The sequence below is a fragment of the Zophobas morio genome, unplaced genomic scaffold, assembly GCF_036711695.1.
Source record: "Zophobas morio isolate AGI-343-1 ecotype UQ-CSIRO unplaced genomic scaffold, CSIRO_AGI_Zmor_V1 ptg000332l, whole genome shotgun sequence".
In the NCBI taxonomy this organism is placed as follows: Eukaryota; Metazoa; Arthropoda; class Insecta; order Coleoptera; family Tenebrionidae; genus Zophobas; species Zophobas morio.
This window is the reverse complement of record NW_026972436.1, coordinates 93,545-115,131: the sequence shown is the minus strand read 5'-3', so window position 1 is coordinate 115,131 and position 21,587 is coordinate 93,545. Positions and strand designations below refer to the sequence as shown.

At 35.4% G+C, this 21,587-nt stretch overlaps 2 protein-coding genes and 1 long non-coding RNA gene across 5 annotated transcripts; 1 reads left to right on the top strand and 2 right to left on the bottom strand.

Annotated features, from left to right (window-relative positions):
* Window positions 1–6,763: 6,763 nt before the first annotated feature.
* Window positions 6,764–7,369, bottom strand: LOC135120044 (uncharacterized). The gene is made up of 3 exons (XR_010278479.1): window positions 7,315–7,369; window positions 7,116–7,261; window positions 6,764–7,054 (listed from the first exon to the last, which is right to left on the bottom strand). It is a non-coding gene; the product is annotated as an uncharacterized LOC135120044 (long non-coding RNA).
* Window positions 7,370–14,508: 7,139 nt separating this feature from the next.
* LOC135120036 (casein kinase I-like) lies at window positions 14,509–17,048 on the bottom strand. 3 transcript variants are annotated; one of them, XM_064044393.1, is made up of 6 exons: window positions 16,818–17,048; window positions 16,450–16,683; window positions 16,254–16,397; window positions 15,841–16,099; window positions 14,717–14,928; window positions 14,509–14,658 (listed from the first exon to the last, which is right to left on the bottom strand). In XM_064044393.1, the coding sequence occupies exons 1-6, from the start codon at window positions 16,923–16,925 to the stop codon at window positions 14,524–14,526; spliced, it is 1,092 nt and encodes a 363-aa protein (XP_063900463.1). In that variant the 5' UTR covers window positions 16,926–17,048; the 3' UTR covers window positions 14,509–14,523. The 3 variants fall into 3 exon arrangements, with proteins under 3 accessions (XP_063900463.1, XP_063900464.1, XP_063900465.1); XM_064044394.1 differs by having other exon boundaries at window positions 15,850–16,099; XM_064044395.1 differs by having other exon boundaries at window positions 16,474–16,683.
* A 3,274-nt stretch (window positions 17,049–20,322) lies between these two features.
* Window positions 20,323–21,029, top strand: LOC135120035 (uncharacterized). The gene is made up of 4 exons (XM_064044392.1): window positions 20,323–20,483; window positions 20,595–20,731; window positions 20,789–20,851; window positions 20,932–21,029. The coding sequence occupies exons 1-4, from the start codon at window positions 20,342–20,344 to the stop codon at window positions 20,989–20,991; spliced, it is 402 nt and encodes a 133-aa protein (XP_063900462.1). The 5' UTR covers window positions 20,323–20,341; the 3' UTR covers window positions 20,992–21,029.
* The last annotated feature ends 558 nt before the right edge of the window (window positions 21,030–21,587 follow it).

Below are 21,587 nucleotides of genomic sequence, written 5' to 3'. Positions count from 1 at the left end.
TTGGCAGTTCTGGCAAGCTCTAGTTTGTAGTACGTTTTATAGACACCTTCAAGTCGAGTACTTTCTTCTTTATACAACTAAGAGGTTAACTTTTCTTTTAAAAACCATATTTTCTTTTTTATGTACTAACAAATTTCAAGTCTCGACTTAGTAGCTCAACTGCTTAAACTTTTGAATAATAGGTTGTACAAACTATTAGCTGATTGAAGATTTATATTTTAAGTCTGTTACTGTTTCCTTCTAATGTAGAGGTATAATTGTTTATTTTTGAAGTGCTCTTAAAGTAGGAAATTATGTTTGTTTTAATGACTACAATAAGATCTGGTATTGAGCTTGCTTGGAAAAATTTTTAGAATTCACTGTTATGAATATATTAAACAATTTTTTTAACGGTTTAAAATGATTTACAGTCAAAATAAATTTTTTACGCAGAAAAATTTTCCTATTTATGCGTATAACCCGTAAGCCGAGTTTAGAATTTAGTAAGAATTAACCGCATAAGTTATTAATATTTTGTTACAGACTATCGTTAATACTTAGGGGAAACCTTAGCATGTGTTTAAAAGTATAACTATTAAAAATTTAAATCTAATAATCACTTCATACTCACTGACTAAATGTTGTCCTCAACATATATATTTTATATGGGCTTAAAATGTTTAACTATCTAAACTACTTTTTTAAAGACTTTTGACGTTTTATTGACAAAATTCAATCTTTAATTCTCAAATTTGCTATTCTGAAGTTCAGAAAACAAGAACTTATGTAGAGTTCACTTCCTCAGTATAAACTTTCTAAATACAAAAATTATGATAGATTTAGAGTTAATTATTTCCACAACAGTTGATAACCTTAATATGGTATGTAGGTAGCCTTACCGCTATTCCGTTCCCCATGTTAGTACCTTTCCAGTTTGTTTTCTTAGTACACCTTATTTAAAGTATTAAAATTCCAACCCATGCTCTTTACAACTATAGGCGTTGCATCAATTATTAATCATAAACGTTATGTACTATCGTGCAAAACTGTTAGAATGTTTTGCATTTTTCATTTAATATAGAATAACTTTTCTACGACGTGATGGATTATTTAATAGACAGTAAACTTCTTTGTACTAGCTACATATTGTTAATAATTGATCTTAAATTGGTTTAGTATTCGAAAAGATATGAGCATGTAAAGTTAAAAGATTATAGAAACAATTGTGCTCGTAGAAAAAATTTAATTTAATAAACGAAATTTTAATAATTAGCACAGCCCCCTTTTCCCGGAAACACATGAGTGCCTGATTTATTTATTAAGAGTTCCTGGTGCTCGATCGAGTTAAAAACTTCGAATACTCGGGCTCCCAATCAGGTGATTACATATCTATTACAAATAGCATTCAGGGTGTCATTAATTTTTTACATTAATAACAAAAAAAACTAGCGCTTGGGAGATGATAACCGTGCCCCGTCTCATGATTCGTTAATAACTTCGCTCACCAGCAGGCGATTAGCGTGCCTGATGAGCCCGTCGTAAAGGACCACGGCTTGGCGTTGGAAGACAATGTCTAAATGGTCTGTCTAAAGGTCCCTGTAAAGCGCATCATTTCGCACAAACGATGGCGCCTTTGTGAGAACACGCAGCAATTGTTCTGTCGCACTTGAAGTGCCAACACTATCGCGATGAAGTCTAGGTCCAAGCAGCAGACAAATGTCATTATTGGCTGGATGTGAGACAAATACAATCGCCGTTTGTTTCGCAGAGAAAGCTAAACCTTGCCTCAAGTAAAGAATAAGGCGCCTTGGTTGCTGCCTTGATCGTCGCCACTACAAATTTCACGTAAGGCAACAAGGAATATTTGTTGTTGAGGACTCCCAAGTATTTCGCTTGAGAACACCACGGAATCTTCACGCTATTAAAGGTTAACAAGGCCACTAACAAAGGAGCTCGTTTCTTTGAAGTTAGTATAGCTTGCTTTGCTCTTCTTCGCATTTATAGTACCAATTTCATCACTGCACCAGACAGGCAAGGGCCTCAAGATAGCGCTGTAGATGCTTGCATAGCGAGGCGGGTGACTTCGATGAGAAATATACGGCCGTATCATCAGCGTAGAGGGCGATTCGTGTGTGTGGGTCGGACGGCAAGGGTACGTCGCTCATGTAAATTGCAAATAAAAGGGGAGAGAGAAGTAACCCTTGAGGGGACCCCTGCTGGCAGAGATCGATGCGGCCACCGGGTATCTTCCATGCGCACGCTGAAGACGCGACCATTCAGATATGATTTCAGCACGTTTTAAAGGTCATGAGAGTGGGACAACGAGCGCAATTTGTGCAAGCAGACCTCTACGCCAAACTTGGTCAAATGCTTTTTCAACGTCAAGGAAGACAGCGCCTGTTGACTTCTTATGGTTAAAAGCGCAAGTGGTCCATTCAGTGAAGCAGAGGAGCTGCTGGGTCGTTAAATGCCCTTGCCGAAATCCAAACTAAAAAAAAAATTTCGGTAAGGCTTTCCGAGCGTCCACGATCCTTTAAAACGGTCTCACCCCACTTTGCCAGTTGCTGACACTAGGCCTGATGGTCGGTAACTGCTAGATGCTGATTTCGGTTTAGGTGTTTTTGGTAGTCTCACAAGGATCGCCGTCTTCTATCGAACCGGAAAGACGCCCAGGAGCATCGAAGATTTTATAAGGAGGTGAAGATAGTGCATCCCTATTAATGGCATTTTCTTCAGCATCTTATTAGTGATGCCGTCGGGACCAGGCGCTTTTCGTTTAGGTAGCCCTTCGACAACTGATTGCGCCTCGTCAACATTAACTAGGTCAATAGGTTCGTTGTTAACGGTTGGGGGTAAGCTCAGCTGAGGGAAGGCATCATTAGCAGTATAGTGAGCAGCTGGCACATTTTGGATAGCACGAACATTGGCGAAAAGCGTAGCTTAAGCTCCATCACTCTCGGCCACTATATTTCCTCCACGAAGGTGCGGGAGGAGCGGTGAAAGCCCCTAATTTTTGATCCTTTTGACAAATTTACTAAAGGAGGATCGGTCGCTGCTGCCTAATTCTGATATACGATGCAGTTTGCTCTCCCACTAATTGATGAAATGGGTCATTAGCTTTTTTCAACGCATCGGTGAAGTCGATTAAGCGCAAGTTTGTCAGACAGCGGTCGAGGCGGTACGTTACTTCACAAGTTGTCGTGGCAGTAGTGTGAGTCATGCGCAGTGCGGGTTTCGAAAAGGACAACAGCGTCAGCAGGGCGTGCTGGACGATAATGACGGAAACGGCGGCAGCGTAGCTTCTGATACACCAGCATACTTGTCCCAGTCGGTAAAAATTCGGGTTATGGCCTTTGGTGTGTCCTTATCCCCTAAATTGAGAATAACTAGGAGATGATCGGAGGACAGCTCGTGGAGCGCTTCAATTACTGTAAAGAATTGTATCTTTTAGTAGGGCATTTTGCCTGTATTTCTCAAGTGTGTGTTGGTTGCTGGGGACCTAGCAGGCACAGCCCGTGCTCATCAGCATAGGCCTCAAGGATGAGGCCATTCGTGTTATCGGCTCGGTTTTCCCGGTAGGGGGCTTGAAATTTAGATTCTCGCACAAAACAGAAGAAGAGGTACTCCCAAGGATGGCCTTTAAATCGGAGGGCCGAAGTAGCTTCCAAGGGGATTTGTAGACAGCGATTACAGACACAGGCCCCTGGTCAGTCATATAGAGGGCCTCGCCTTGTAGAGCTGGCATAGATAACGAATGATGTCGAATAAACTGTTTCATCATTATAGCCACGCCCCCCCCCCCCCGCGTGCATCAATTCAGACTTGGCGGTTCGTCCCGTTTATGGCGCACACATCAATTCTTTCTCGTAGTAACAGCTCCTGAAGCTCGAGCTTCCTACTCTGAACACACTCCGCATTCCAGAATAGGAGTAATGTGGCGGCGCGTCTTTGACTTAGAAACCATTGCAAACAGACCCCAGTCCTTTCACAGTTTCAAGCATGCTAAATAAATTTGTCATTAAAATTACTAAATTCTTCTGTATGTCGGCCGCGACTGTTCAGCTTTCGCAGTAGAAGAGAGGCCAGGGGCTTTAGAACCTAACGAGATCTTGGGTACATCTTGAAATTTTTGTCCTCAAACGAGACGCGTAAGAGACTCCCGGGATAACAGTTGGCACTGACGAAGTAAACTTTGGGGGTGGCTAGCTGGCTTACGTGGACAATATTTACAACCTTGATAATTAGCGGTATGTGTCTGGCCACAATCCGCACATTTAGCAGGGGAGACTCGTGAATTGGTACACTCTGCGGTCAAATGACCTTCCTCGCATTTTAACGGGCGAGGTACCGCAACGCAAAAGCTTGCAGCATGGTCAAAGGGTTGGCAGCGGCGGCACTGGCCAACGCGAATGCTTTATCGAAGTTCTTCTATTTTGATCCGAAGATGGGAAATAGTCTTCATCTCTAAAAGCTTTTGTCGCTTCGTTCTGGGTATATGCACCAGCACTAATGGTAACGGACTCTTTCTCCGCTCGCTATTGACAGTGTTCTCTGTGTGCATTCGTGGCACTCGTTGTGTGATGCCCTGCGCGCCCAGATTCGCCTCGACGAGGGATATATCGAGTTCGCAATAAATACCACACATAACAAATTTGTGCGGCTTGTCTTCAGGTAATTGATAGGTAAAATGTTGTGACTCTTGCTTGCCCATTATCGCGGTGATCGCACGGTATTCTTGAGTTGTTGCCGGAAATATTTTACTTCCTAGATCGTATTTCTTGTCCTCGGGCTCATGACACCGTTGGAGCAAACAGATTGTAGCACTGATCCGGTGTTAAATTTTCCCATTCTGATTAAGCACATGTCCAATGCTCGTCCAAGTTAGCAGGAGCTGATTCTCATGATCCCCAATTTTCTCTTCAAGGTTCCCATGCATGCTCAATGGTACTGAAGTCAGAAGATTGTGGGGTCAGTCTAGCACTTGGAACGACTATAATTGGAGGTCCTGATCGCAATGATAGTGCAGTGTGACATGGCGCATTATCCTGCTGAAAAATCATTTCAGCTAAGCCAAGGCCATACCAATCGCAAGCACTGGGTAGGTCATTCTTAATAATGTTTAATACTTGCTTGCGGTAATGTTCTGTCACTTTTTCCAAATATCTGACCCACTTAGATGTTATATAGGACCAAATCTTAATCGATCCTCCCCCATGTTTACACATTTGCACCACCTGGTGATCAAATGTTTAATTATCGCCAGATCGCTTCCAACACCACCACCTGAACCATATCAATTGATCTTAGTCTCGTCCGAAAAAATTATTTTTTTCCCAATCAGAAATGAACCAACTTTTGTGCTTCCTCACAAACTCAAATTTTAGTCGCTTGTGAATGTCTGTCAGAATGGATTAAATTAACTTTTTCTTCGCATTGAAACCAGAAGAATGCACTGCTCTCGATACGGTCGCTCTTGAAACTGGTCTATCTAATGTTGTTTCTATGATTTTTGATGCTTTCTGTGCGGATTCAATTGCGCCCAATGCCCCTTGTCTTACGCGCCGAGCTACATCCCAGTCTTGAAGATCTTTACTGACACCATATCCACGGGCGAGCCCAGTGTAAGGCTTGCCTACTTCTAAAAAGTATTTTACATCTTTTTCTTTATCGATTGAAAGTTTACGCATTAATAAAATAAGTTCTCTAAATTAGCTATCCTTTATAGTCACCCAAATGCATTAAAAAAAACCCCTTTGACGGAGTGATCGTGAAAATTTCGTATAAAGATTGAAACTTTTGCACGAAGGGGGGTCACGTGCAAAATCGTTTCAATGGATACTTAAAATTTAAAAAGCGATAAAGACTTAAAACTTAAATAAGAAAGCAATTCCTCAAATACCCAATACATTAAATAGATCTTAATTTAAACTAATACACACTTAAGGGATCAAAATAACTAATTAATTATCAGAGCGTTATAGAATTTTTACAAAAAAATTTAAAGCAGAAATAATTTTGAACGATAGTTTATCTTTTACTATTAACTATTACTTAATAAGCTGCTTATATGCTAAAGGGAAGTCAAGTAAAATTACAGCAACAGTTTTACTGGATCTAAATTATATTATTGCAAACGTACAAAAAAAAACTACGCCAAAAACTTAAAGCTGTGGTATAACATGGCTCCTGGATGGACTCTCATTTTCAACGCGAACCGGCAAAATTAAAAATTTTGCACCATAAGTGTGCAATATTTTGTCGCAAATAATTAAAGCAAGGTCCTCAAAACGGTAAAAACTGCTTATTAATGTAAATTAATAAATATAATTTCGTATCGCGTTACCAAGTTTTTAACTAATTTTTAAAGGTGCACACGTAGAAGACTGATCATATTTGAGCTAACTCAACGCTTTTTTATATAAATATTCATCTTTTACTTAGCCCAGGAAAGGCACAAACGCTGTTTTAAATTGTGCAGACCACGTGGTTTTACTATCCTTGAAGCTAATAAGCCTTACTCTTTTGTGTAAAACGCTCACGAGCTTAAAGTTTTAGTAAAATGAATTAAATTAAACCTTAAATAATGGTAATATAAACTTCTAAAAACGCTGTGCTACACTCTACCACTGTACCTCACCAAAACTTAGTTACATGTAACTTCAGTATTAAATACTTATAAACAAATGAAAAGTCAACTCTGCAAGGCAAGCAAAAAATTGTATTATACTGTAAATAAAATTTATTGCCTTTAATATTACTACATGTGAACATCTCGTATATAGAATCATTATACCTTCCAACAAAATAAACTTTAAAAACTCCAATTAGTAGACAACAAAAAATGCAAGTAGTCCAATTACTCAAAAACAAGATGTCAAAAAATTAACAATTTCGGGTTTTCTGAAGTTAGTAAACTTCAAAAACCATGAATCTTAATATTCTCTTTTCTTGCTAAGTTATACTTGATTAAGAATTGGTAAATGTCTTGTCTGTGATCTCCCTGGAGTGATATAACCTCTCCATACTCTTTATGCTCAGAAACGGATCCGTTACAAGCAAGTTCCTTTTTAAGGGACTAAAAAAAATGGTAAAAAAAAGCTATAGATACTATATATATTGTTTTGTATCCTTTAGACCTTAGTAATTTTTTTTATGTCAAATTCTGAAGGTACACCTTGAATTAAAGTAGTTTTCTTGCGACCTTGCCTTTGTATGACCCGTATGTGTATTAAACCAGTATCGATAATTTTCTCCTCATGTGCAGTTTCAGACGCGAAAGGATCTGCAAAAAAACGTTAAACAAAAAACGACGGAACTAATAAATGCAGTAGGAACCAGGGGCAAGGTTTAACAGGTCGTTCATCTATCGAAGGAGAGAAACCAAGAGAAAGAGAAAAGGCAAGGCTGCTACAGGCAAAAGCGGTTTATTTATACTCTCTCACATAACAAGCAACTAACTAAAAATTAACCCTTAAATGGCATTACCAATATATTTCGGGTCAAATAAACTGCAAGCTACCGTAATAATATTTAGTGATGAGTAAACAAGTTTTAACTACTTTATGGTTAGTAGTTTACTGTTGCGAGTTCTAACTAATAACTTTATTACTTTAAATTAAAATAATATGTCTGTATTATTAAGTAATAGCGTAGAAATCTTTGGCTAATAACATGAATATGTTTATTTTAATTACCTTTTTAACCGAAATTTTTTACAACATAAATTTTAACCTAGTTAATAACGTAAGACAAGATGAAGCAAAGCTTTCTTTTGATAGCACTTTTTAAAACTATTATTAATCTATATTATTTCGTTTTTATTAGTTTCTACCTGTAAGTTTATGAGCTCAATTAAGTTGTTTTATCAAAAAAGACTTGCAGTCTTTATATAGTTAGTGGTGTAGATTTCAGTAAGAAATTTATATATCTCCAACGGTTTTTAAGGTTTTTTATGCAGAGTTAGTGCTTACTATATTAACTATATAATATAACAAAGTCCAAAAACTTCTTTATTTGATGGTGCGAAGGCCTAGTTAGTGAGTATTACACCACTAGTAATAAATAAAACTTGTTTTTTTATTTCTTAGTAACGCAGGCATTAAAGTACTACTAGAGGTTAGCTATTTTTATCAATACCCTACTTAAAGTGTTATACGCCAAACGTTTGATGTTTTTACAAACAGTGCCAGTAGCCTAGCCTAGCCTATTGAAGATATTTTTTAACTGTCGTGTTTTTCTATGATTATCTTTAACGAGCTTTTTTTATCTAACTTTTAAGTTATATCGCCCACTCTTTTTTTAGTGCTTGCAAAAGATTAATAAGGTTACAACTTTACATTAACTGTTATAGATTTATGCAGACACTCGGGAAATCGAGAGCAAACTGCATAGCTTTGCTAATCACATTATTTTCCGTAGTACGCATGTAATTTTTTTAAGTCATATCACACTTATATACATAGAGGTAAATTTGTGTAGAGTTTTACAAACAGCGGGTGTGTTTAAAGCGCACCACGGAGCCATTAAAAGCGTGCACCTATCAGGGTAAATTTATAGGTTTGAGTACACTAGAAATTTGATGCCCTTTAACACGCCTAAAAGAAATAGATTTAATAAGTGCACTGCCAATGGTTGAGGGGTCTTGCGGTCTTGCCTTTAATCCTTAAGGTAATCCAAGTTGAATTCATGCACTGAGAAGCTTTATGGTAGGCAATAGGCACCACCGCTTATCTTTGTCGTTTTTAAACGCACTCACCACATTTTTAAGTGGCGGAGGTCACGTCTGACAGCGTCTCTAATTTGTTTTGACAATAACCCCAAAAAGATGGCCGTCCTTTGTTGACCGCTACAGACATGCCTTACAGACCGCGGTTCTGCTCTTTACCAATCTGCCTGTAAAGAAGGTTTGACATTATTTTGTCGTTACGGAGTTTTGTGTAGCAGAGGTTTGGTGTACTAATCGGTGTTAAGAAATAAAGTTCACTTAAAAATCTGGTAGATGGCCAGGGCGCTACGTAATTTCATGGTTGGTTGTGGCAGTAGTATGGGCGGCCACAGTAAGTTTACAAAAATATTAATTGCTCCTTCTGATAAGGAGGGAATTGGAGGAGTCGGGCTGAAGGATGGCGATGCCTCAACCGCAGCTAAAAATTTTCTCCAGTTCGTGAATGCCGTGCTCAGGATTTCGCCTTACTTTGGAAAAAGACCGTCCCTGTCGGCGATCAATACCGACTAATAGATATCTTTTAAAACGGCCATGTGGAAAACTTACAAAGTTCTTATTTTGACCATGTGCGTCGGACCTTGAGGCGCCAGCACGCGAAGATTGTGTTGATCTGTGTGCTTCTCAGTCATTTTCTTTGTAATTTTTAACCCGACTATGTCAAGTAGCGTTGCAATTCCTAAGAGAACGGCGGACAAGCCGCAATAAAGCAGCTTAAATATCACCACTTGTAAGCACCAGTCAATCGGAGCTTGTAGATGATATCACAATGGTTAGTCACGTACATCTATGACCCTTCAAGCCCTCTAGGTTTTAAAAAGCATTTGGGTAGGTGGTGAGTATTGCACCACTGTAATTCCTAGAATGGCACTATCGCGGGTAGTGACTATAAAAGCATAGATATATTTATACCCAAGGTAGAAATAGATGTATAAATAAATTTATTAGACAGATAATATATATATATATTACGGTAATTAAGCTGCCCCTCTACACCGCATTACGTTCCACGCATGAAACAAAGAGCAGTAAATCCCCTTCCACGGGGGCGTGCTATCTCTATTTATATCCTTGGCATGCTAATTAATGAACGCACGTGGCTAACGCCACAGAAAAGCTTCGCCTACGTCGCTTTTGTTAAGGCGGTACGTTATGTACTTGCGGAGTACTAGCCGTGGTCGCCCGCTTTTAGGGGTTTGCGCTTTACTCTGCAAACATGAAGTTATCATTATGAATACTATTACCGCTACTCGAGGTTTCTTCAAGTATTCCAATATATTTTAATGTCCAAAGCGAAATTTTTTGAAAAATGATAAAAGCTCGAGGTCCTTGCGCTTTTTCAGTGTTTCAGATTTTGTTTATTTTTCATTTGATTAGATTTTGCATTTAACATTTTTAATTCCTTTTTGGAAGCTGTATTTGCAGTTAACAGATACAGATGCATGTTGTTGAGTATTCGCCAAAGTAGAACGCATTACGGTCGTTAAGAAGGCAAATATAAAGAAAGTAATTAAACAAAAATTGTTAATTCACAAATATGTATACAAATAGTTGGTTAACTCTGATAAATCACGTACTTATACGACGTGGTATAAATTCCATGTGTTTATTACACCACTTGCCCTTACCACGTGTACATCTGATTAGGAAACACGTGTCGTACCATGTGCTTCCACGTCTGTTCCACATTTTATACATTTTATATTTCCTCTCTAAAGGTATAAATACCCTTCCTCTGAGACGCGTCAGGCTGATCGCTCCTCCTCTTTTTCTTCGTCATGAATTTAACACGTTAGTGTTAAACAAAGAAACTGACTTTGTAAACTTTGTAAAAGAAGACTTGATGTGCTGTGCATAAAGCCGTGTATAAAGCTTTTTATTACGTAAAGCTATGGAGATGGAGCCTGTAAATATACTTTTTTACTGACATCCTCCTAGCTATTCTACCCTTTCTTGCCCTCGGTACACCCAAGAAACTTGCTACTTTTGAGAGTGCCGCCGCTATTGAAGGGGTGAGTAGTAACGATTAGCTATAAAAACGGCGATTCTAGTTTAGCTAACTTTGATAACTGAAAAATAATTGTTATAAACATTTTTGTTAATATTTAACACCTTAATCTATTTAAGGGCTTGTCAAGTACTAAAATTTTTGCGTAGTGCTTTAGAGAGCTGAGCATTTTTTATTACTCCAGCTCAGACCAATTCACACGTTTTTACTTGGCTAACTGTTTTCTTATAAACCTTCCATTATACTTACAAGTTGATGCACTCTCTCCGAACCAATTTTTTTACCTTGTTTTTGTGTTACTAAACGATTTTAAAAAATTGTTATTCCCTTTAGGACTTAAATTTGTCATAAATTTTGTCTAAAAAAGGGAAACCCTACAGCTGGCGGGAATTTGCATATAATACCTTACAGGAGGAGCTCGAATCAAATCAATATTAATACTTCTTGGCTTTCTTATAATGTATTTAATAAACTAATGCCTAAGGAGGGGTAACGAGGAGTAACAACAAAATTGAAAAAATATTAATTGTGTTGTTCTTCAGGTAACACGTCGCACAAAAAGCCCCGAAACTAAGTAAACGACTTTTTTTTTTTTGCAAATTTTAACTTCTGTTATTTAAAATAGTTTTCCTTCAAGAGCGATACAATCAGTCAACGCTTCCCCAAGAGTTCTACATTTTATAGAATAGTTCTGTCCTTCCCTTCAAAGATAGGTCTTTGTTTCGGCAATGACTACTTCTTTGACTTTTCCTAGAGCGTTTTTTAAAACTGCAAAGAGACAAATGCCGTCAGATCTGGAGAGTATGGAATTATAACGTACTTCAGTATTGCAATTTTCCCACTCGTAACCAAAGACTTGTGACTTGGTGCTTTGTTTTGATAGGAGTGCACTTTTTTTTCGCTAATTAAGGCCGTATTTTGTAATTCCTTCTTTAATCAAAGAATGGTGTTATAGAATATTAGTTTTATTCATGGTTTTTCCCTTTCAATGCAGTCGATTATTACACCCTGCGCATCGCAAAATACCAGGACCTTTAATTTCTGGCTATCTATTGCGCCTTTGGTTGCCATGACGGCTTTTCACTCAACTGAATGCCGGTTTGACTCTGTAGTGTATTGATTAATCCAGGTTTCATTCGTTCCTACATATCGCAGTAGAAAATCCTTTTTTTTCGCTTAAACAGCTCCAAACAGCGTTCCGAACCATCATCAACTCGTCCTTGTTTTTGGTTCATTGTGGGCTATGCGGTAATCGTTTCGGATAACGTTTTTCCTTATACCCAAATGTTCGTGCAAAATATAGCCTACAGGTTCCAGTAATATCCTTGCCATGTCGGCTTACTCACGCAGTTTCTCTTATCGATCAATACCACGACAACTTTGTGGACATTTTTTGATGTTTTCTAAGGTAACTGTCTCAATGTCGTCCAGAGGGTTCAGCATCATTTGTTTTTAAGTGACCCCGTTTAAACTTACAAACCACCCACAAATCGTTGTCTTCGACGAAGCAGATTCCATATAACACTTTTCGAGTCACTGCAGAGCTTGAACGGTTTATTTTTCCACTTAAAAAACAGTGCTTTATCAACACAAACGACACCAAAATTCCACTATTTCGAGAACTAAGGAACCAAATGTCATAAAATTTTGACATATCATTTGAAGGTTGTTACTGAGATTAGTATGAATTCTTTTTTAGAGAGGGTCGTGTGTTAATCTCAGGAGTTTTCAGGCGACGAGTTATTCTATATGAAATATGCTTAACATATTAAATCAATTTCCTCTCACGATGCCAACGCTTTTCCTTTATTTATTGCCTCAAGAAGGCTTTCTGATCTATTGCGGCTTCAAGTTTCTAATGCTAAACTGTATAGAGTTTATTAACTTATAGGTGGATCTGTTTGCTTTGTTAACAATAGTGTTTAGTAACTATTAAGTAATAATCTGAAAATTATTAAGCACAGAGTCAGCTAGTTTACAACTATTAATATATATTAGACAACCTTCTTACGCTCGCTACCAAACAACCGCGAGCGACCTACAAGAAATAGAAGATTAATTCGCGACATTAAATACTTACAAATCAAGCCCACTGGACTTCACTTAATTGCCACGCTGTACTTTCCTTAAGGTTAGTTGACTTAGTACACACCACTGCAATAAAATTCAAACGATCTGTAAATTTTCTAAGGCAACTATAGTCCTATATCGCTAGCATTTATAATCAATATCAACACAATTTCAAGAACTTTTTTTTTTCGCGCAAAAGGGCGTACCATTTAGCTACTTAGCTTCGCAAGCTCGGCAACACCATTTTAAAATTATGAAAAACCCTCCAAGTAGTACCGAAGGCTCATCCCGTGTAGGTATTTAAATTACCAAGTTCTTACCTCTTGAGAGGCCACCCACCGAGGGTTCACGCACAACTTTGGCGTTGACTCATGATCTTGCTGTCAATTCCGTACAAATATTATTTTTTTTATTTTAGGCCGTTAAGCGGCTGGGTAATATGCGCAGTGAAGGGCCCTAATAGTTTAAAAATTGTAAAAAGGTATATCATATTTAGTATCTAATTTCAAAATATTTTTTAACGCTTGTACACGCCCTTCCCCTATGCAAACCTTGGGTTGGTCTCGCTCAAAGTTTGTTCTTCTTTAATCGTATTATATCGTTGAGTTATAAGTTGGAAAAGCACACTTTTTAGACACTCCAAAGCTATTAAGCTAGGTTACCTAGTTGTTGAATGCCTCCCTTCCTCTGGCTATTCAAAATGCAATTCACATGGCCAAAGGCAGTACGCTTACTGTACCCCAACAATTCAAATACAGGTTAACCTTTCTCTGCTTCGTAATTTTATTGCGCCTTGTATTCCCTCAGTATGATTATTATACCAAGATTAAAAATACAGATTTATATACACATGCGCACTTGAAGCACGCAGCTAAAGAATAAAGCTTCAGGGGTATGTATGAAACCAGAAAAAAGAGCATAACAAGTGGTAAGCTCAGAGAAACTCTGCACAACTTTAATTAGCAACAAACTAAGAATTGAATAAAATAGTTTTCAAAAAGGTATATGAGGTTTAGCAAATGGAAAGAAATAAATAAAGCTGAAAATCCTTGACGGCTTCAAGATATTTAAACTTTTTTTTAAGCTAAGCGATCCGGTAAAATAACAAAATAACAAAATAAGCGTAATAAGTTTGAATTGAAAGGCAAGGAGTTTAACAAAGAAATTGTTGAAGCTCTAAATTTAAAGACTATTAGCGTAAAAAAACACCTTTAAGATGGCATCACAACTGTTTTATGTAAGTGAAGAACTATTGTGCTAGTAAGGTAATAATGCAATTGTTAGCTTCATGGCAGTACCGAGTGATGTAATTAAAACACGATACCATTAATACGGTAACGGAAGTTAACAATAAAAAAGTCACTCCTCTATGGCGTTGCTCACTATACATAAGCATGAGGAAGCTGGGTTACACTATTTACGCGACTTTTTTCACCTCCAAATTTATTGAATCCAGGTATCTTACTATGGCATAGTATCTCTGTTTCTAATAAGTACACAAGGCAATTGTTATTTTAAAAAAGTTGAAGGGTTCCTATCGTTTGATAAGCGCTTAATTGGGCTAGGCGGTAGATAAAAAATAGTTTCTATTAACTTTATTACTACGTAACTTTAAGAGTATTAGCAAATAAGAAGCACTTAAGTTTTATGTGAAAGAAAAGACTACAGACCAGCTTAATGCTTTAAGCAACCATAAAACGCATTTTTATATTTCTTCTACAACTCTTAAGTTAAAAACGTTAAACTATGTCAGATGATTTTTCTTTTTCTTTTTCCTTCTTATACAGAAACAATAAACAGCATCTTCAGGTTCTTCAACGTCTCTATTAGGGCCTTTGGAGTTGGAATAAACTCGTGTGTACAAACCTCCTATGTTCCCCTATAAACAAGAAATACTTCTTTTTTAAAGAGTGAACAATTTGTTTATATATATAAACCTGTGCTTCTTGCTGAGTAGTTGTCGGCTTAACAATGGTGGCATTATCAGCAGAAATAGAAGAAATTAAAAGATCTGACCAGTCAAATTTATCGTCAAACGTCCAATTATTATGATCGCATATAGTTTTAAATAAATTTCGACAATATTCATAATCAGGAGTTGCAAAGAAGTCCAGTTCACGAGAGTATCGTAAATAAGTTTCAATTTCCACTATAGGACAAATATAAAACGTTTATATACTAGTCATTACCGCTAAGGTTTCAATCATAATAATTATCACGAAATAATAAAAACACAAGAGTTAAATTATTTGGTAAGTACTAACAATAAGTTATTCTCTTATTTCTTAAGAATCCAAAGTGAAGTAAATTTCGTGTTAAAGTTCATTACATAGTCTATAGGCAGCTAAAAAGTAGTACGCGAAACTGTGGAAACGCCTTAAAACAATATAAGGTCTACCAAAAAGTTTAAAGAATTACAGCAAAACAATGAGAATTCTAAACGATTTTCTAAAAGATGCTTTTACTTGATTGGCCTTATCGAATTAGAATTTAAAAATTCTTTTGCACTGAAGTCCTCAATAATATAACACAGTAATAATGAAAACGTTTTGGAGTTACCCGTAAATTTTTCTTATAAAAAAAAGTATATAATAAAAAAGTAAAAACATGATTAAGCTTAATAAAAGGCAATCTTTACGGGTGTTCAATGAACTGACTTTTTTGAAATCAATTGGTTTCAACTTTACTGTAATGCACGTAAAGCAGAACTTCCTATACACATATTTCCCACTGTACTTAATAAAAGAGCGTAATAAGATTTTCGTAATCTACGCCTAGAAAACCCATTTATTCTCATAAATCGTGCACAATTGACCACAAATGATTTTGTCTATACGTGTCTTCACATAATAATTAACGACCTTTAAAAATGCTAACTACTTAATAAAAGTGCAAACGTATCCCATTGAAAATTTATTTCACATCAAGCTTTATAAATAACCATTTTACGTTTTTAGCTATAAAAATTCTGAAATACACACTGATTGAAGAATTTAAAAAATCTAAATACGTTTCTATAATGATAGATTAAAAATAAGTTATAGTAAAATTTACTAATTACAAGGAAAACCAGCGCAAAGTTCTTCAACGGAAGTATTACGCTTTGTTTCACCAATTTTTTGATATCTTTCTTTCAAGTTATCGGCCTTTAGTCCCTGCCAGGGGAGAGATCCCCGTAGGAAATACAAAAACATATGCCCCAAAGCCTCAAGATCATCTCTTCTGCTTTGCTCTCGTCCCAAATGAGTATTAATGCTCATATACCTGGCCGTCCCCGTAAGACTTTTGTGTTCTCTATATGGGATGTGCTTGCCATTAATCTAGTCATAAATAAAACCAAAAATAAGATTCGGCGGTTTAAAAAGTTTTTATAATTCGATTAAAAAATGTAAATTAAATAAAATATAAATAAAACAAACTAAAAAAACAATTTTTTTTTAACTTTTCATAGTTATGTATTAAAAATTAACCTACATCTATATATTCTTTGGCCAAGCCAAAGTCAATCATATAAATCGTATTCTGCATCCCTTTTTCTTTCCTACCAATTAAAAAATTTTCCGGCTTTGTATCACGAAAAATAATCCGTTTCTGATGAACATGTTCAATTCTGGTAAGCTAAAGAGGAGTAAATTATGTATATATTTCATCTTGGGTAAAAAACAGTTACTAATTGATAGGCAATCAAACAAACTGTTTTTAAAGAAAATTTCCTATGACAAGCTTCAAACAAATCTTCTAAACTAGGACCAAGTAATTCCAGTACAAGTGCGTTAAATTTTCCGGCAAGACCAAAATAATGTACAGTAGGGAAGCCCGTGGGAGGATCCTCGCTATCATCGAGGAGTAATTTATAAAACTGGTATTCCAAGTGTAATTGAGGAGATCGAGCATAGACTGGTTCCTATATAAGATTAATTAATTGCTAGTAGTAATAATGAAATATAGTACACCAATATTATAATATGAACTATATATAAAATAAGATAGTTTTTTACAAAAATGATAACGACCAAACTTTCTCTATGAAAATAGTACAAGTTTAATTGCGACATCTTCATTAGTACATAAAATTTTCCCTAAGTGAATAAATCCGAAATTTCCTGCACCAATTTTTTTGCCAACCCGAAAATTGGGACCCACCATTGCAAAAATGTTAAACTTTCTTATAAATACACTAAACTGTGCTTAAAGTTAACATTTTAACAAATTTTAGTTAACTTATGTTAACACGAAAAACTAGTTAAGTAATAGAGCTTTATTAATAACTACAGGTAATCTGTGCAACGATTTCTGAAAAGGCTTTTTAGTAACGAAACCAAAAGTGAGAGGATATACATTCAATGCTAATTGCAAAGAGATTAAGAGAAACTTTTAATGGTAATTGAAGGTCCACCAATAATTTCCAGGTTTTTTCTTTCCACTAATCAAAGCTATTTATTACGCTAACAAGTGTTTTTTTCTTAAACGAGATTTGCTACAGAAAAAGAAAAAACCCAAATTTTTAGCTTTTAAAACCAAGTAAAATCCTTAACCTCTGGCTAATTTAAAGTTTCTCACTGGGTACACAAAGTAAAATTAAAAATTATTTATAAACAGGTTTGCGAAAACTATGAAAAGCATTTTAGGACCTACTAAGCTTTTTTTACTTTGTCTAACGGCTTATCCGCATTTTTTAGGTATGAAGAGCATAGAAGACTGATAAACTAACTTTTATAAGCTTGAACTAATTACGGCTTAAAAGTTTAACAATGTTATTGCTGTTTAAGAGCATGTATCCAAAGTCACTAGTGTATGAAAGCATAGCAAGTCCTGAAAGGTCCAATATTTTTTTAGTATAGAGGGTTGAAGTGGCAAGTAACAGATATATAGTTTGACTATTACGATAAAATTTAAAAGCTATTATACAGCTCTCTTCCTCGACTATCACTGTTTATGTATATAAGTTCGCATCGTTTAAAATTTTCTAGTTTAGGGTTTTTAACTTCTATCTTAATCGTATATATAATGTTTTAGGTATAGGAGCCTGTCAGTTAAAAAACTGTCTGGGCATACAACGGAAGGTAACTAGTTGCCATCTAGACGTTTTTTCCAGCATAGAGTAGTTAACATGCTAATAAATTGTTATACGAATTGTGCTTATGTAATTAAAGAATATGAAACAAAGTCTAAGCGCAAAAACATCACTTGCGTTGGATCTACCACTAGGCTATAAGGATACAACTCCTTAACTGGGAATAGAACATCACTTACTAAGGCGAGTCCTTACCTACCTCCTTATTTTGATAAATAATGTTCATATTAATTTCAAACTATGTCTTTAAAAAGGCTAATAGTTATTTTGGCAGTTAAAAATAAGAGCTCTTTTGCAGAATATTGTTTAAGCATAAACACGTAAACTTAAGGTCTCGTTTTCGATTCGTGTAGGTGCAAGAAAATTTATTCTCCTTTAAAAAATTTAAATATATCTCTTTCTTTAAAAAGCATGAATCCTCGTACCATTATAAATAAATTTTTGAAATGATAGCGGAACTCGGATAAGAGTGTGTTGGATTTTAAACCTGCTATAATTTTCGTCACGCAGAAAGCGGTGCCCGCTTTAAAAGGAAATGAAGCATTCATGAGGTATACAGTTACAAAACATGTACAAAAAAAATTGATTTGGTGCGTTAAAGTTTTTGCCATTTTAAAGGCAAAGGGTACTATATTTTATAATGTTTGACTATATTACTTTTTTTGTACGAAAGTTACGTTCAGACAATTCTCGTGTTGATTGTATTACTGCAATGACTTAAACTCACCCTCTTAAGATGAAAAGAGCTCGCAAACGGACAAAATAAGGTTTTTTGTTTATTTATTTATCGTTTTGACGTAATACAGTCGTCATACCTTATTGCATTGGTACTTCATAATTTAACTACCTTATCATAAGATGGTAAGGTTGTTTTTTATTAAAAAATAGAGGGTATACAAATAAATAACCCTAACTTAAAAGTCACAGGTTTAATAATACGCAACTAGACCCAATCATCTTTCTCTGTTAAATCTTTAGTGCGTCAATTACACTTTCCATATACCGCTGGTTGCAGTAAATTAATAAAATTTTTTGTAATAGTAGGCAATTTAGTGGCTGCTCGTTGAATTCTAAAGCGATCGCTAAAAAGAAAAATTGGATTAAACACTATAATTATACAAAGAAGATCATTATTACTTTGACTGGGCTGAATTCTTCAATGAAAACTTTTAACTAAATGTCTTTACATTGTTTTTTTTTTTGGGCAGCTTTAAAGTCGCTGTACTAGAAGGGCTGCTGACTTTAGTAAAGGCTAACTTGCAAAATTATATTTTTCAGCAGCGATAAGTTTTAAAATTACAAGTGCAATCGCTGTTATGGAATTTAATTGACTGAATGTCGTTAGACGTCTCGTTCCATGCGAAGATCTTTTACTTTTTCCATTTTTAGTAGCATATTTTTCGTTGTAATTACATGATTATGCGGTCTAGCAAGAGGTGTAAATCCCCTTTAAACTAAATAGTCTCCCTCAGTAGATTAAGTCTTCGGAATATATTTTATAGAACTAGGTGAGATTTATCTTATAATATCTCAAACGAAGTTAGAGACTTTGTAAAAGTTACAGAAAGGAACAATTCTAAAGTACTGTTATTTTCATTTTTCAGTTCCTAGTTACTTATAATAAGAAAAACGCATAACTTAAAACGTTTTTACAATGTAAATTTGAAAGCAAGTAACTAAAATTTTGACCCCAACCTCTATCGTGTATTATTATTAAATAACTGTTCATAATATAAAACCCAAAAAAAACGCGAAACGTTAAGCGCTGCTTGCAAGAACGAAAACATGCCACAACAGTACTAAAGCGGGACAATTAAGCGTGTTTACTTCGGAGAATATGCCGTATATTATATATTTTTAAAGCTTATCTAGGTTACTTCCTTTTAGAGAATACTGGTGGGCATTTTGTACCGGAGGAGGGCAATACTGATAAAGCGCCAAAATATCAGAGAGCTGGTATATTTGCCAGTTAAAAAAAAAGCTATAGGATTTTTTTAAAGCAAGCACTATTAGAGCTTACTCAGGTGTTAAGATTTAAAATTAATTTATTTCAAGTTTAATTTTTATAATCACACCAGGGTTAACACGTATTCTCAGCATTAAAAAAACAACTTAAAATCTAACTGGGCATTTAATGGGGTGGTTCTTATTTAAGTTTATTTTGTAATGATATATGAATAATATTCGTTATTAAAAAACACCATTTGTTAGTATTGCTTATCTCTGTCCATACCTTTTTCTTCTTCCACCCAAGGAATTCGATCAAACACTAATGGTTTGGAAAATCTAATTAGGCAATACAAAGAAAAAAACCAACCTTTTAAGTATATATCTTTATTGGTTAAGCAATTATTTTAAAGCAATGCTGTTGTCCAATATGTCAGGTAAAGCCAAAAGTGATATTTAATGAATGCTTAGTGTTCTCATTTATTGGTCTTATTCTATAACAGTGAATGCCACCTTGTGAATGGATTTCGCACCTTCAGGCATGGCGCGGGAGCAACACTTACAGTTATTAACACCGTCATCAAAAGACTTAAGAGCGGTCGCTATTAACCGAAATAACAGTTTAAACGCTAATTCCCTGGAGGAAATAGTCCTTGAAAAGGAGGAAAAGGTTCAAACTAAAGGTTATAAAATTTATTTTTTTAAAAAATATGTTAAAAATCTAAAACAATTTTAAATTTTATCGTAACTTCCATTGTTGAATATTTTACTATATTGCTATTTTTAAACCTTAGTAATTATTCGCTTCCGAGCTGTTGGGGATGCCCCCATTCTAAAGAAAATTAAGTATAAAGTTACCGCGGAAGACGATTTTAAAACTATTATAATATTTCTTCGGTCTTTATTGAAGTGCAGCTCTAGTGAAACCTTGGTAGGTTATATTAAGGATCCATTTTGGAAGTTTTTTTCTAAAGTTACTATTTAATAGTTTTTATATATCAACCAAGCCTTTAGCCCTTCCCCCGACGAACCCATTAAAAATCTTTTTGAGGTATTTTTTTTATTTTACCCTACCATCATTTTATTTCTTAAAATTTTGTTTCGCGGTTATACTTTTTATTTATTAAATAGATGTTTGCCAAGGATAACAAGCTTGACATTTTCTACTGCAAGTCTCCGGCATGGGGCTAAATACACTTTTTGCAAGTGCTGTATAAGAAATTTGAATTTTTGCGATATTTGATAAAAATCATTCTAAAAGTTATAAACCTGGAAGTTTATGAGTCACGTTTTTGTGGCAAGGCATGTCGCAATATTCATTTTTTTCTAAAGATCCCTCGATATTAAAAGATATACTTTGTATACATACGCCACTAATTATCAACCTTTTAAAGTAGATCTCCTTGATAATAATTATTAATTTGGTAAAACAGTCAGTTTTGTAAGATTACTTTAGAAGTGTGCAGCGTTAATGCCTCCCACGTGTGGGTCTTCGAGAGTGGGGGGGAATTTTCTTATTTTTTTTTTACTATCTAGCATTAAATATTGTAGTAAAACAGTACAATAGACAGGTTAATAAGCCTGTATACACATCAAAATTCCCTTTAACAAAAGTTATTTTGAAAAAGCAGTGGATCATAAGATGAAAGCGTATAAAAATAATATTTGAAATAGAGTACACGCTACGTACAAAGCCATCATAGTGCACTTCGAATGCTAAAGGCACAAGTTTACACCAACATAACAAGTTACTTAAAGTAATTCTCTTTATGTTTTATGGTAGCTCT